The sequence below is a fragment of the Malania oleifera genome, chromosome 12 (assembly GCF_029873635.1).
Source record: "Malania oleifera isolate guangnan ecotype guangnan chromosome 12, ASM2987363v1, whole genome shotgun sequence".
Taxonomy (NCBI): domain Eukaryota; kingdom Viridiplantae; phylum Streptophyta; class Magnoliopsida; order Santalales; family Ximeniaceae; genus Malania; species Malania oleifera.
Genome location: NC_080428.1, coordinates 8,300,413 through 8,314,986, shown reverse-complemented (window position 1 = coordinate 8,314,986; position 14,574 = coordinate 8,300,413). Strand labels below are relative to the sequence as shown.

The following is a 14,574-nucleotide window of genomic DNA, read 5'->3' as shown; positions in this document are numbered from 1 at the left end:
ACTCCGGGATTTGCTGTGCAGGAAAACTTTTGGGTACTGGCAGATTGGAGGAACTGGCCGTGGCAGCTGCTGTTGTGGAAGAAGGGAGTTGCTGCAGAGGCTCTCCGGGATGCTGCTGATCTGGTGTGGTCTGCTCTGGTGGCTGGAAGAAGCTACTACTGCCGGAGGCTCGGTTGCAGAGGCTATAGAGAAGCTGCTGTGAATAGGGTCTGCTGTGTTCGGTCATGGCTGCTGTGCTGTGCAGCAGACGGCTGCTCTGGGTGGCCGGAGAAGGGGAGAAAAGAACTGAGAAGCAGAGAGTGAGAGAGGGAAAACAGGGGAAGAGAACTGAGAGAATGAACAAAAGAGAGGACAGAGAAAAGCTAAGGAAAAGAGAAGGGACAGGAGAAGAGAAGAAGAAGAAGAAGAAGAAGAAGAAGAGGAGGAGGAGAATGGGGAGGAGAGCCCTCACGGGGCTGCCTGCCGAACAGGGGAGAAGGAGAAGAGAATTTAAAGGGGAGCTGGGTTGCCCTAGACCTACGACCCGGATGGCTCACATGACCCAATTGGAGCTGACCCGGCTTGCATGGCCGGGTCACATCACATAACCTTGTATATATTTTGTTTCATTTTTTTGGTTCTCTGTTCATCACAAATCTGACTCTTCTGGATCCTATTTCTTACAAAACTCAAAACACAAAAGTTGTAGATAATCCTTTCCTCTTTCTCTAGAAATTTGAATCGTCTTAATCGGAGTTTGAAAGGAAAAGTTATGCATGAAATACAAACAGGTGTTGGTTTTGGTTCCCGGGAATTTTCCTGCGACAAAAAATTACCAAAACTTCATAAATAGTGCAATAAAGTTCAAGAATGATGATTTTGGCACTTTATTAAAATATTGGACAATTTTGGACATTTAATTAAAAATATAAACCGTAAAGCCCGGGTTAAGATGCCCAATTACGCAGTTTTGACGCGTAATCATGCAAAATAAGTATGTTTTTACTGCTTCCAGGAAAATGTTAAAGTGATACAGAGATTTTTCAAACTAAGGTTTTCATATGATATGTTGGCATACGAGTTGAGATTTTTATATGATATGTCAGCGTACAAGCAGAGGTTTTTATATGATATGTCGGTGTATGGAATGAGATTTTTATATGATATGTCGGCATATGGGCCGAGGTTTTTATATGATATGTCGGCGTATGGGTCAAGAATTTTATATGAAATACCGACGTAAGGGTTGAAGGTTTTAATGATATGTTATGCAAAATTATATGAAGATATTAGCATGACAGATATGATTATGAAATACTTATGTATCATTATTTGGAAATATGTTATATATTATCAAAACCTGGTTGGCTTGGTTTAGGCTTTCAAAAAGCACGGTATCGTAGTTATATGATCACGATCATGATTATGTTAGTGCTACCGCTTGCCATACGGGGCAGTGGGAGATCGGCTGTCAATGTGGTTTATTGTAGCACGAGCATCCCTATGATGTCCAGACCAGGAGGGGTAGATCCATCATACTTACAGACTTATGTTTGATCTAGTGTGGTTGCCGAGCCATTGCTAGGTCCTGCCTTCGGGCCACACAACCCAGTCATGTGGGGGTAAGACATGACACCAGCCAGCTAACCATCCAGGATGTTTTCTATGTATTGTTATATGAGATGATTTATGTGTATATAAATTCAATATGATAAAACATGTTTCTCGTAAATATGATACAGATAGTTTTATCAAGTATGTTTATGTACTGTTATATGTGTAGTACGAAAACACTCATGTTGCCTCACACTGATATTAGTTTATTTCCCTTACTAAGAGGTGTCTCAACCCAAATTATATAAACATTTTAGGAGCCCCAGATAGAAGAGCAGATAGAGCTCTATAGCGTTAGGATTCAACTGTTCTACCTTGTTTGAAGGGTAAGTCTTTTGCTAGGGTTAGAAGGATTTTTGGGTGACGACCCTAGGACTTGTTTTTGGATATTTTGGGTTGTGTGTAATAATATGAGGAATGTAGTAAACTTTGGTATTGTGTTGAATGGTAATTTGATATGTATATGTTATTACGTTTCCTGCTGCTTAGGTATCAATATTATATTTCAGATATACCCCTGGTACCCTTGGGTCTAGGTGGATTATGATTTGTTGACCTCATTTGTCACACCAAGTTTTGATTATCACAAATTCTCTTGGTATTGATGGTTGTACTAAGAATTGCATGCAGGCTCACCTTAAGCATGCTTTAGGACTGAAAGACATATCATGATGGCATGAGGTGTTGGTGCTGAAGAATGAAGATATATGTGTTGTATTTTGTATTCACTTGACTATCTCTTCATTCTCGGATGTAATTTATTATGAATTGTGCGCGTGTATGACTTGTAATAATTTGCATCATGCATGGTAGGTAGGTATGCTCAAAACGACCATAGTTGGACTTTAGGTACCTACACAGACTTATGGATTTTTCCCGTTAGGATAGAGAGTCCTTAAGTCTCTAAAAAAATGCACAATAAGTCCTCATTACCATCTTCATATCAGGGGAATTACAATTGACTAAAATTGGACTGAAAATTGAAAAGGTTGAGAGGGTTTGGGCGATCGAACCTATGCCGTGTAAAGTGGCTCGGGCAACCGATCAAGTCAACATGTTGACTTAGCTTCGGGCGACTGAACCTCTTTTGAACGTATCTTCCTCGGGCACCCAAATGCTCTTCAAAGCACTTTTCAACTACTTGGGCGACCGTCTGTTTACATTCAAATAGAGGCTTGGGCAACCGAATTGCCTGGTTCAGTTAACCAAACTCAGCTTTGGGCACCTGAACCTCGAACATTTGGCTACTGACTTTGTTTCAGCCAACCGGTCCTCAACTCGGGCACCCGAACCTCTTAAAATTGAATTTTTGACTGTCTGTTCGAGCACCCGAACCTCAGTCCAGGCACCCAAACCTTGCGGGTTAAAATAATTTTTACTGATTTTTTAAATGGGGTAAATTGGGTTAATTTTCTTAATGATGTTTTAAACAATTCTAATTATACCCATTGTATCCCCAACGGTCAAAAAATCCTCCTTGCTTATATATACGAGTTCATTTGTCTTAATTAGTAAGGATCAGCAAACTTGATTAGGGCAAAAATTCTCTGAACTCTCAAAACCCTAAAAACCCTATATTAGCCAAATATTTCTTGTAAACACTCACATACTCCTCATTCTCTTTCTCTAAGCATTGTGAGTATCTCTATAAGGCTATTGTGCTTAAATCTCTCTAGCTTATACTCTCTTTTGATATATTGATTAATTGATTTTACTTGAGAGTATAGCCTAAAGTTCTTCCACTGATTTCATTTGATAAATCTAGTGTGGAAAGACTTTGAGGGTTTTTGGTTCTTGCATTATTGTTGCAAGTTACCTAAACCTAGATTTTGTGTGCAAAAATATTTTCTCAAGAAAGCTAATCTTTTAAACAACTTCATTGTGCTTTATACATTGAAATATCCTATTGAGTTTGTTTGATTTATCTTGCTTAGCATATTTGAAACCCTAATCTGATTTTGTGATATTCAAATAGTGTGTTTCAAATCTTGCTTAAATATACACTCTAGATTTGGATTGAAAATATATACTTTATTGAGTGTTTAGCACACATTAGAGCACTGAGCATATTTACATATCATTCGTGCTTGTATTATTGACTAAGCTATATTGGTGCACACATCTACTTGTGTTGAAGCGCATCTACATGTACAAACAATTTATACACATTGGTTGTATTCTAGGCACATGCCTGAGAGGGAGAGTAGCCCTGTGGAATAATCCTGGATTGGCTTAGAAGCGGTTAGGAAAGTTAGGTGCGCCATCCTGTTAAGGCATGTCGGTTGAGGTCAACCCCTTGAATTGACCTAGTTTGTATAAGTTCCGCTCCACCCGTTTAAGTGAGCATTATAGTGGTAATCCTTGTGCTGGTGTGACCAAGGAGGGATGTAGGCACAGTTGGCTGAACCCCAATAACATATTGTGCGTGTTCTTTACATTTCCGCAATTTACATTTACTACATGTGTATGTGTGTTTGATGATTGCATGGACTAACCCTAAGCTAAATTGCATTGTTGTTAAAATCAGTAGACCTAGGTAACAAATTTTTAAATACCCAATTCACCCCCCGTCTTGGGGTTGCACCATAACTATCATGATTTATTAGGTTGATTATGATTTTCCAGGACTATTATATATATGCAATTATTATGGAAAAATAAATTGGTAAAATAAGCAGGCCATTACAGTTTGGTATCAGAGCCAAGGTTGTTAGGTTCTATAGACTCTAGAGTGGAGCGAAAACAATACCAGAGTATAGGAAAAGGAATTTGAGAATTTGTTTTTCAGTTTAGAGGCAGGACTTTCGTGGTGGTTTTGTGCCTTTCCTAGGGTGATAATTTTAGGAAAGTCATAGTAAACTATTGTCAAGTTGTGTTTCTAAAGTGTAGGACTGAATCTTGAAATAAAATAAGGATGTCAAGGTAGGGGATTTTGGTTAGATGAGTAAGTTATAAGGATAGGGTCCCTAAATCATGTTTATTATTTTCAGGATGGAACTTGGAGGAGATAGCGCCCATGCGAGCGGAAGTGATGGTGCAGGGCCCTCGAGTGCAGGCAGGACTGATTTTGATGCGGTACTATGCAGCGTGGCTTAGCAGGTTATGGTTGAGAACGCTAGCAGCTCCAGAGAGTAGGGAGGCCCATCTGCAGGCCATGGGTGCACGATAGAGAAGTTCACCAAGTTGAATCCTCTGCCATTTTCAGGAGGAGTTGATATTGCAGCCGCAGAGAATTGGATACAGGAGATCAAGAAAGTCTTTGTTGTATTACAGTGTACGGAGGAACAGAGGATCCTCTTCGCCACCTATAAACTGACAGGAGAGGCCGAGAGGTGATGGACTGCTATGAGACTCTTATAGCAGCAGAGGATGATGCCGATAGCTATGACATGGGACTGATTTAGAGAATTATTCCTTAACAAATACTTTCCAGCCACTGTCAGGGAAGCTAAAGTGGAAGAGTTCCTAAATCTAAAGTAGGGATAGCAGGCGGTCCAGTAGTATGTGGCGCGGTTTATAGAGCTTTCTGCCTTCGCTCTGTATGTTATTCCTAATGAAGTAAAGAAGGCGAGATAGTTTGAAAGAGGTTTAAGGCGAGGCATATACAAGCAGGTGGTAGTGTTGAAGATACAGGACTTAGTCGACAGAGCAGTCTTGGCTGAGGTTAGTGAGCATATGGATGCATAAAAGCAGGGATAGAAGAAGAGTCATCGAACTGTTAGTCACTACACTGACAGGGTCTGTAGTAAGGTGTAGCAGAGTGCTCCGAGACTGTCCAGTTGATATTCAGGGAAAATTCTTGCCAACTGATTTGATAGTATTAAATATGCAAGAGTTTGATGTAATTTTTGGTATGGACTGGTTGGCAACCAATTATGCCAGCATAGACTGTCGTTTGAAAGAAGTAATATTCAGACCTCCGGGAAGACCAGAATTTAGGTTAATAGGGTCGCGAGTGCATTCCCCGCCTCAGTTAGTTTCAACTATTCAGGCAAGGAGACTGCTCCTAAGTGGTAAGGGATTCGTGGCATTTGTGAAGGAAATGTTAGAGAATGAATTGAAACTCACTAGTACGCCAAGAGTAAAGGATTTTACAGATGTTTTTCTAGATGAGTTACCAGACTTGCCACCTAATCGTAAGGTAGACTTTCCTATTGATCTACTTCTAGGTACAACGCCGATTTCTAAAGCACCTTACCGAATGGCGCCAACATAGTTGGCAGAATTAAAGAATTAATTGCAAGATTTGCTTGATAAGGGTTTTATACGGCCCAGTCTATCTCCGTGGGGAGCACCAGTATTAATTGTGAAGAAGAAAGATGGGTTCATGAGGATTTTTTATAGATTATAGGGAAATTAATAAGATGAAAATCAAGAATAAGTATCCTTTACCCCGTATAGATGATTTATTGGACTAGCTTCAGGGTACACGGGTGTATTATAAGATTGATCTTAGATCAGGTTATCATCAAGTAAAGGTAAGGGTAGAAGACATCTCGAATAAAGCTTTCAGGACCATATATGGGCATTATGAATTCCTCATTATGCTGTTTGGTCTGACGAATGCTCCTGCGGTATTCATGGATTTGATGAATAGAATCTTCCACCAATATTTATACCAGTTTGTTGTTATTTTTATTGATGATGTACTGGTCTATTCGAGGAGTTATGGGGAGCATGAGACGCATTTGAGGTAGGTTTTGTAGATGCTCAAAGAAAAGAAGTTGTATGCCAAGTTCAGCAAATGTGAATTCTAGCTCGAGAAGGTTGTGTTTTTGGGGCATTAAATTTTAGGGGATGGAATTTCTGTGGACCCTATTAAGATTGATGTGGTATTGAATTGGGTTAGACCGAGGAACATCCAGGAGATCAGGAGTTTTTTGCGGCTAGCTGGGTATTACCATTGTTTTGTTGAGGGATTCTCAGCATTATCAGGGCCTCTGACATGACGGACTAGGAAAAACGTCAGATTTGAATGGGACGACAGCTGTGAGTAGAGCTTTCAGGAATTGAAGCAAAGGCTTGTCATGACACCAGTGTTGATCATCTCGTCAGGGGGTGAGGGTTATGTTATCTACAGTGATGTGTCCTTGAAGGGATTAAGTCATGTATTGATGCAGCATGGTAGGGTGGTAGCATATTCTTCCAGAAAGTTGAAAGAGTATGAAATGAACTACCCTACCCATGATCTTGAATTGGCTGCAGTAGTATATCCATTGAAGATTTGGAGGCATTGCCTCTATGGCGAGCGATGCGAAATCTTCTCTGACCATAAGAGTTTAAAGTACTTTTTCACTCAGAAATTACTGAACATGAGGCAGAGAAGGTGGTTGGGGCTTATTAAATATTTTGATTGTACTATCAGTTATCACTCAAGAAAAGCCAACATGGTAGCTGATGCACTAGGAAGGAAGTCTGTGGGACCAACACTAGCAACTGTGGAGATTCACTATCCGATCATGATGGATCAAGAGAGACTCAACATAGAGTTGGTTGAGAGTGATCCTCGGGCATTTATTGCTAGTTTAGTGGTGTAGCCCACTTTACAAGAAAGTATTAAAGCTGCTCAGAAGGAGGATCCGGAATTAGCAGAGGTAATGGTCAGAGTACAGAGTGGTCAGGGAGAGGAATTCTGTATTACAGATGATGGAACTTTGTGATTCCATTCTAGATTATGTGTTTCTGTTGATACTGATATCAGAAAGACCATTTTAGAAGAGGCTCACAGATCTTTATACACAGTACATCCCTACAGCATGAAAATGTATAGGGATTTGCGAGAGTCTTATTGGTAAAGTGGTATGAAGAAGGAGATTGCCGACTATGTAGCACAGTGTTTGACGTGCCAGCAGGTAAAAGTTGAGCACCAGAGGCCAGCAAGCCAGTTGCAGCCACTTTTTATCCTAGAGTGGAAATGGGAGCATATATCTATGGATTTTGTTTCAAGGTTACCGTCGATATTGCATGGCCGAGATGCAATCTGGGTGATTGTAGATTGTTTTACCAAGACCGCCCATTTCCTTCCCATCAAGATCAGCTACTCCATTAACAGACTAACATAGATTTATATTTAGGACATAGTCCGTTCTCACGGTGTGCCCGTGTCTATAGTGTCAGATCGGGACCCGCGTTTCACGTTATGATTTTGGAGAAGCTTGCAGGAAGCTCTAGGGTCTCGGTTATCTTTTAGCACGACATTCCATCCTCATTCAGAAAGGTAGACTAAGAGGACAATTCAGATATTAGAAGATATGCTTCAAGCATACGTACTGGACTTTGGGGGTAGTAGGACCTAGTTTATGCCGCTGGTGGTGTTTGCGTACAATAATAGTTATCAAGAAAGTATTAGCATGGCACCGTTTGAGGTACTTTATGGGAGGAGATGTCGTTCTCATTTATATTGGGATGAGATGGATGAGCGGTGACTTTTCGGGCCAGATTTAATACAACAAGCATATGATAAGGTTCGGCTCATCAAAGACAGAATCAGTGCAGCTAAAAGCCAACAGAAGAGTTATGCCGATAACCACCGCAGGAAATTGGAGTTTGATATCGGTGCTCATGTGTTTTTGAAAATAGCTCCATTAAAAAGGGTTATGAGATTTGGGAAGAAAGGTAAACTTAGTCTTAGGTTCATTGGCCCGTTTGAGATTCTAGAGAAGGTGGGGCCAGTTACTTACAAGCAAGCTTTACCACCTGTGTTGTCCAGGATACATGATATATTCCACGTTTCCATGTTGAGGAAATACGTCCCAAACCCTTCTCAAGTGATCAGTTATAGTGAATTAGAGCTTAGTGATTCACTAGTTTATAAGGAGGTACCAGTACAAATTCTAGATAGGAAGGAACAAGAATTACGTAATAAGAAGATTCCTTTGGAGAAAGTCCTGTGGAGAAATCACGCAATAGAAGAAGCATCTTGGGAGCTCAAGGAATAGATAAGGTAGAAATATCCACATTTATTTAGTGGAGCTCAGTCGTAATCAGAAAAGTGGAAGTAATTATGTAATGTTTCTTTTGCAAGTTAGTTAGTATATGTAATAGTTTAGTTAGTAAGTAGTATTTTAGTTTTGGGAGAATTTTATTTTATATATGTAATCTCACAGAACCTTGAATGTAACCATGGTATTCCTCCGCCATAAGTGAGGGTAAGTAATAAAATAAGTAGACTATTTGCTTTTAAGGGATAGTGAATCATATGGATTATAAATTTCGAGGACGAAATTTTTATAAGGAGGGGAGAATGTAGAAACCCGAAGAATTATAATAATTAAATAATAAAAGAGGGAGAAAAAGGAAATTATAAAGGGGGTCATAGCAGGTCCTCGTCGATGAACGTGAAGAGTTTGTCGACGAAGTGGCTTATTGGAATCGTCGATGGGGACACGTGTCTCATTGATGAGAAGTTATTGAGAGGCTATTTCCAAATCTGAATTTCGTCGACGAGGAATGAGCATTCGTCGACAAACTTCCTTCATAGCCTCGTCGATGGAGTGACATGGCTCGTTGACGAGTGCAAGTGTATAAATAGCTTAAACTCGATTGTTCACTCAAAAATCACGCGAAGAACTCTCTCTCTCTCTCTCTCTCTCTCTCTCTCTCTCTCTCTCTCTCTCTCTCTCTCTCTCTCTCCTGTTCGCCCCATCTCTTTTCTCTCTAAGATTTTGCGTCGGTTTCTTGCCGGTTTGACGATCCGAGGCCACCACGACACTCCTGGGAAAGTTCTCTTCAAGTCAGCTGAAGTGGATTGTTGGTGGGGCTAACTTGGACTCCATCCCAAATTCAGGGTAAGGCTTTTTATTTAGTATTTGGCTTTCCTACAATTGTAGAAAATGTAGTAGTCAATGAAATACTGAAGTTTTGTTCAAGGAGATGTTATTTTCAGGGTGTTGAATGAGGAACCCTACGGGTGTAAGACTAGACATTATAGGGGCTTTTCAAAAATCAGTTAAGGGGATAAACTATGTTAGGATTTCATGAAAATGTATTTGTTATTTTACAACATTTAATTTTAGATAAATATGTATAATGTAGAATTATGTTGGAAATAATGTTGTTAATCAGAAATATGTTTAATACCTCTTTTGTGCGACATGAGTAAAATTTACCATGGAATATTATGTGTGCAAAATAAGTATGTTTTTACTGCTTCCAGGAAAATGTTAAAGTGATATAGGGATTTTTCAAACTGAGGTTTTCATATGAACTTCCTGGAAAATGTTAAAGTGATACATGGATTTTTCAAAGTGATATGTCGGCGTATAGGACAAGATTTTTATATGATATGTTGGCGTACGAGTCGATGTTTTTATATGATATGTCATTGTACGGGCCAATATTTTTATATGATATGTCAGTGTACGTGCCGAGAATTTTATATGATATGTCGGCGTATAGGCCGAAGGTTTTTATGATATGTTATGAAAAATTATATGAAGATATTAACATGACAGATATGATTATGAAATAGCTATGTATCATTATTTGAAAATATATTATATGTTATCAGAACCGGGTTGACTTGGTTTAGGCTTTCACGAAGCACAGTACCGTAGCTATATAATCACGATCATGACTATGTTAGTGCTACCGCTTGCCGTACGGGGTAGTGGGAGATCGGTAGTCGATGTGGTTTATTGTAGTTTAGGCGTCCCTCTGGTATCCAGACCGTGTTCGGCCAGCCATTGTTAGGTCCCGCCTTCGGGTCGCACAACCCAGTCATGTGGGGGTAAGACATGACACTAGCCAGCTAACCATCCAGGATGTTTTCTATGTACTATTATATGAGATGATTTATGTGTCTAAAAATTCAGTATGTTATACCATGATATGATAACACATGTTTCTCGTAGATATGATACAAATAGTTTTATCAAATATGTTTATATACTGTTATATGTGTAATACGAAAAAACTCATGTTGTTACACATTGATATTAGTTTATTTCCCTTACTGAGAGGTATCTCACCCAAAATTATATAAACATTTTAGGAGCCCAAGATAAAAGAGCAGATAGAGCTCCGCAGCGTTAGGATTCGGCTGTTCTACCTTGTTTGAAGGGTAAGTCTTTTGCTAGGGTCAGACGGATTTTTGGGTGACGACCCTAGGACTTGTTTTTGGCTATTTTGAGTTGTGTAATCATATGAGGAATGTAGTAAACTCTGGTATTGTGTTGAATAGTAATTTGATATGTATATGTTATTACGTTTTCTACTACTTAGGTATCAGTATTGTATTTTAGATATACCCCTAGTACCCTTGGGTCTAGGTGGATTATGATTTATCAGGTTGATTATGATTTGTCAGGACTATTATATGGATGCTATTATTATGGAAAAAAAAAATTGGTAAAATAAGCATGTCGTTACATGACTTGTGAGTTAAAGGGAATTTTTCAAGTGATGTTAAGGGACCTAAGGTCAATCTACGGTCAATGAGCTTATATTAGCCTATGATGCATGCAATGCCTTAATTATTACAACCCATGATTATTACAGACCCAAAATTAATTCAAACATTAAATACAAATGAAAACAATTTGGTCTTCATTTCCCTTGTATCTCCATATGCCACCATATGATGTAAGACTTTACCATTTCATGCAAGAATGAACCTGCACACAAACTTAGGGCATAGGTAAGATACAAAGATATTTGTCATTATCAAAATGGGATATGACCTATAAGGTCAACAATATAGTACAATACCCACAAAGTAATGAGTATATATATGGTACTACTATAAATGAGTAAGTAAGGAAAACTGTGATGTTTGATAGGCAAGTGCAGCATTAGTGTGTGTATATATATATATATATATTATCGAGGCTCAAAGTTTACTTTTACATTGTATTTCGCTTAACATAGATAAGGGCAAATAATACATAGTTAAAAATTTTCTTCAATGAATTTTTTACTTACCATGTATCAATGGTGACGAAATGTAATGTAGAGTAAATGATTGGGCATAAAATTGGCAAATTACTTAAAACCCATAAATGAAACAATTTTATTATTCTTAATTTTATGTGTTAAGTGTTACAATAGAAAAATAAAAATCATTTTCAATAACTAAACAGCCCTAAAAGGTTATAGTACTTTTGAAGAAAGACATATTAAATAAATACTTGCTCGTTACACTTCAAAAATTAAAATATGAAATATTTTTGTAAAGAGTTTCAACTTACATGTGTACATATGTATGATTTTTATTTTTACGCCAATTAGAGCCTATTGATTTAAGTCTAACTGATGTATGGAAGCCGTATTCGCATTCCAGACTTTACCCAAATCAACGAGACTTAAGAGTGGAGGACATTGATTTGTAGGTTTGGTGCGGCACTAAGGGGTCCGAAGGGTTCGTTGGTGGCTGGAGTTCCTATGTAATAAAAAAAAAAAAATGAATGAATGAATGAATAATTTTTGTATTTCTCGTATGGATTACATGGACTAGTTATATACAAGCTAGATTTTCTACATATGTATTACATGGGCTTCTTCATATATTATATGCATACATGCATGTTAATTCAAACATGATATATGAACACATGTATTTTGTTAACACTCATAAATTATCTCTCAGCCGGTCATGAAGATTTTAAATTCTTTAATAACTAGAAAGTTCTTTAAAAATAGACATTTAAAAAAAATGAAAAGATAGATATTAAATTAGTTATGAATAATTAATGGATTTGCCAAAATTTGCTGATGAATAAGGAGAGCAGAAGCAATCTATTACTTAAAATTATATTTTTAACCATGTCATTTATTCCATGCCGCAAAATTGTCCCTCTATCTCCAAATCAAAATCCTAAACCCTAGAAGCTAAACTCACTTATAAAACATTTAAAAGTTTAACATATATGCTCGTCATCCTACAGCAGTACCATCATCTTCATGAGATCAGTGGGCGGGTGAGCATTGCGCATGATGGCCCGTCTTCCAATCCAGCACCTGGCACCCGCGACTGCAGTAATACACCTCGTTGCAGGCTCCACACAGGTAGAACTCATTGGGTCGGATCTCGGGTCGTCCGCACCAGCCGTGGGAGCAGACCCTTAGACCCGGAGCAAGCGACCCAGACCTCAGCCTGAACCATCCTACCAGGAACCGGTTCGCCGGGTGTGGGTCCGGACCCGACACGTCCGACCCGCACTCGCTCTGGAGGGGGAGGTCGCCGCCGAAGCGTCGCCGGAAGAGCTGCAGCGACCGCCCTGTAAGCGGCCAGTTTTCCAGCGCGACAATAAAGTGATGGAGGTGGTCCGCATGCTTGGGCTCCAAGATTTGCCGGAAGATGTGGGGCGACGGCCACGGCGTCGGATATTTTTCCTGCGACGTAAAGAAGCGACGGAGCGCGGCGGAGAGCTCGAGCGCGTTGGCCCGCTCAAGGAGGCGTCGTCCGGTGAGCACGTTCCTTGGCAGGCCGTGACCGCGATCAAGGCGGTAGCCAAGGTCGCGGAGGGCGTCGACGTGGCCGAGGGAGGCAGCGCGTGCGCACAATTTAGCGGCCACGCGCAGGTAGTTTTTGATGTAGTTGGGGTCGCCGTAGCTGTTGAAGAGGATCACGGCCATCGAGTATGTAGCGAGCGCGTGGGCCTTCAGTGCGGCTTTCACCATCAAAGAAATACCGCTCTTTCGATTCTCCAAACAATAGAATCGAACCTGCACCGTTAATTAATTCGCAGGGCGAACCCAACGCGTGAGTTTAATTTGTGAAGGGGAACCGAATCGAGTTCAAGAAGATATGCAGGCTAGGAGGATATACGTGTATTCATATAGACTGACCACGCCGAGGGTGTAGACGGCCTCAACATTACCGGCGGAGGCGCACTGTTCTAGAAACCGTTCAGCGGATGCCGACCAGTTCCCGGCTTTAATATCGAATGCTTTCAGTCCTGCGTTGCGTAACACCAAAGGATGAACAGCCAATCGGTTCAGTCTCTTGCACCTATAAAACACAAACAAGTCCGAGATTCAAACAGCTCTATGCAAAGATTAATTATATTAATGCATATAATTAAGAAGAAACATATATCATATCAGAAACGCGGCGTAAGTGATGCGAACGCTGACGACGTCGGAAGGAGAATTGGCGGCGGAGCTGAGCATACAGAGAATAGAGAGGACGAGGTCGTCCGGTAGTGCGTCGAAGAGATCGGATTTCTGAGCGATGTGGGGAGAAAGTTGGGGCTTTTTTCTGGAAACCATGGCTGCCTCCGTCAATTTCTTCTTCATTCCTGCATTGGACTTGGTATTCTGCGCGAGGGTGGTCTGTTTCTTGAACTCATTCTTCTATGTATGTGCGTGTGTGCGTGTGATGTTGCTTTGAGTATTTACTTTCCTTGTAAGTAAAAACTACTGCTTTTAGAACTTCCGGGTTTCTTGCCATTCTTTCGTATGTTGCTGCCATGAGAATATACACATGTAGTTTTGTTAAGTTTGATAAATATTATTTTTAAATAACTTTTAATTCAAGATAAACTTTTAATGCTTGTAAATTTAGAACTTGAAGTGTGTAGAAACCGTATGTATTTTAGGAGTTCAATGTCTATTATTATTGGTGACCATGCTTTATATAAGTGAAAAAATTGCTCCTCATTCTTCTAATGAAATATTCATCACCAATTAATTTTTTGAATTTCACATTTATCAAAATCATTAGACACTGAGCAACTAGTAAAATTTAAGTAGAGATGTTAAATGAGTGAGTATGAGTCAAGACAGGTTGGGTCAAATTGGATTGGGTCATTTATAATTCATTTATCCATTTATGATCCATTTATATAAATATTTGACCCATTTGAAGGAAATGAGCAATAATCAAGAAAAGCGAGCAAACATCACAAGTAAAAATATATATAGTGCCAAAAAGCAAAAGCAAAAGCAAGGCAAAAAGGTTAAGGAAAGAAAGATCAAGGTCATACCTCACATAGATGATCTTTGACAATGGAAACTAACCTAGTCAAATCAATAATTTTG

At 39.5% G+C, this 14,574-nt stretch overlaps 1 protein-coding gene across 1 annotated transcript; it reads right to left on the bottom strand.

The window, feature by feature from the left end:
* Positions 1 to 12,465: 12,465 nt before the first annotated feature.
* On the bottom strand, positions 12,466 to 13,803 carry LOC131144203 (F-box protein At5g50450-like). Its single transcript, XM_058092675.1, has 3 exons — positions 13,643 to 13,803; positions 13,381 to 13,543; positions 12,466 to 13,257 (listed from the first exon to the last, which is right to left on the bottom strand). Exons 1-3 carry the CDS (start codon positions 13,801 to 13,803, stop codon positions 12,499 to 12,501), a joined length of 1,083 nt encoding a protein of 360 aa, XP_057948658.1. The 3' UTR covers positions 12,466 to 12,498.
* Between the last annotated feature and the right edge of the window lie 771 nt (positions 13,804 to 14,574).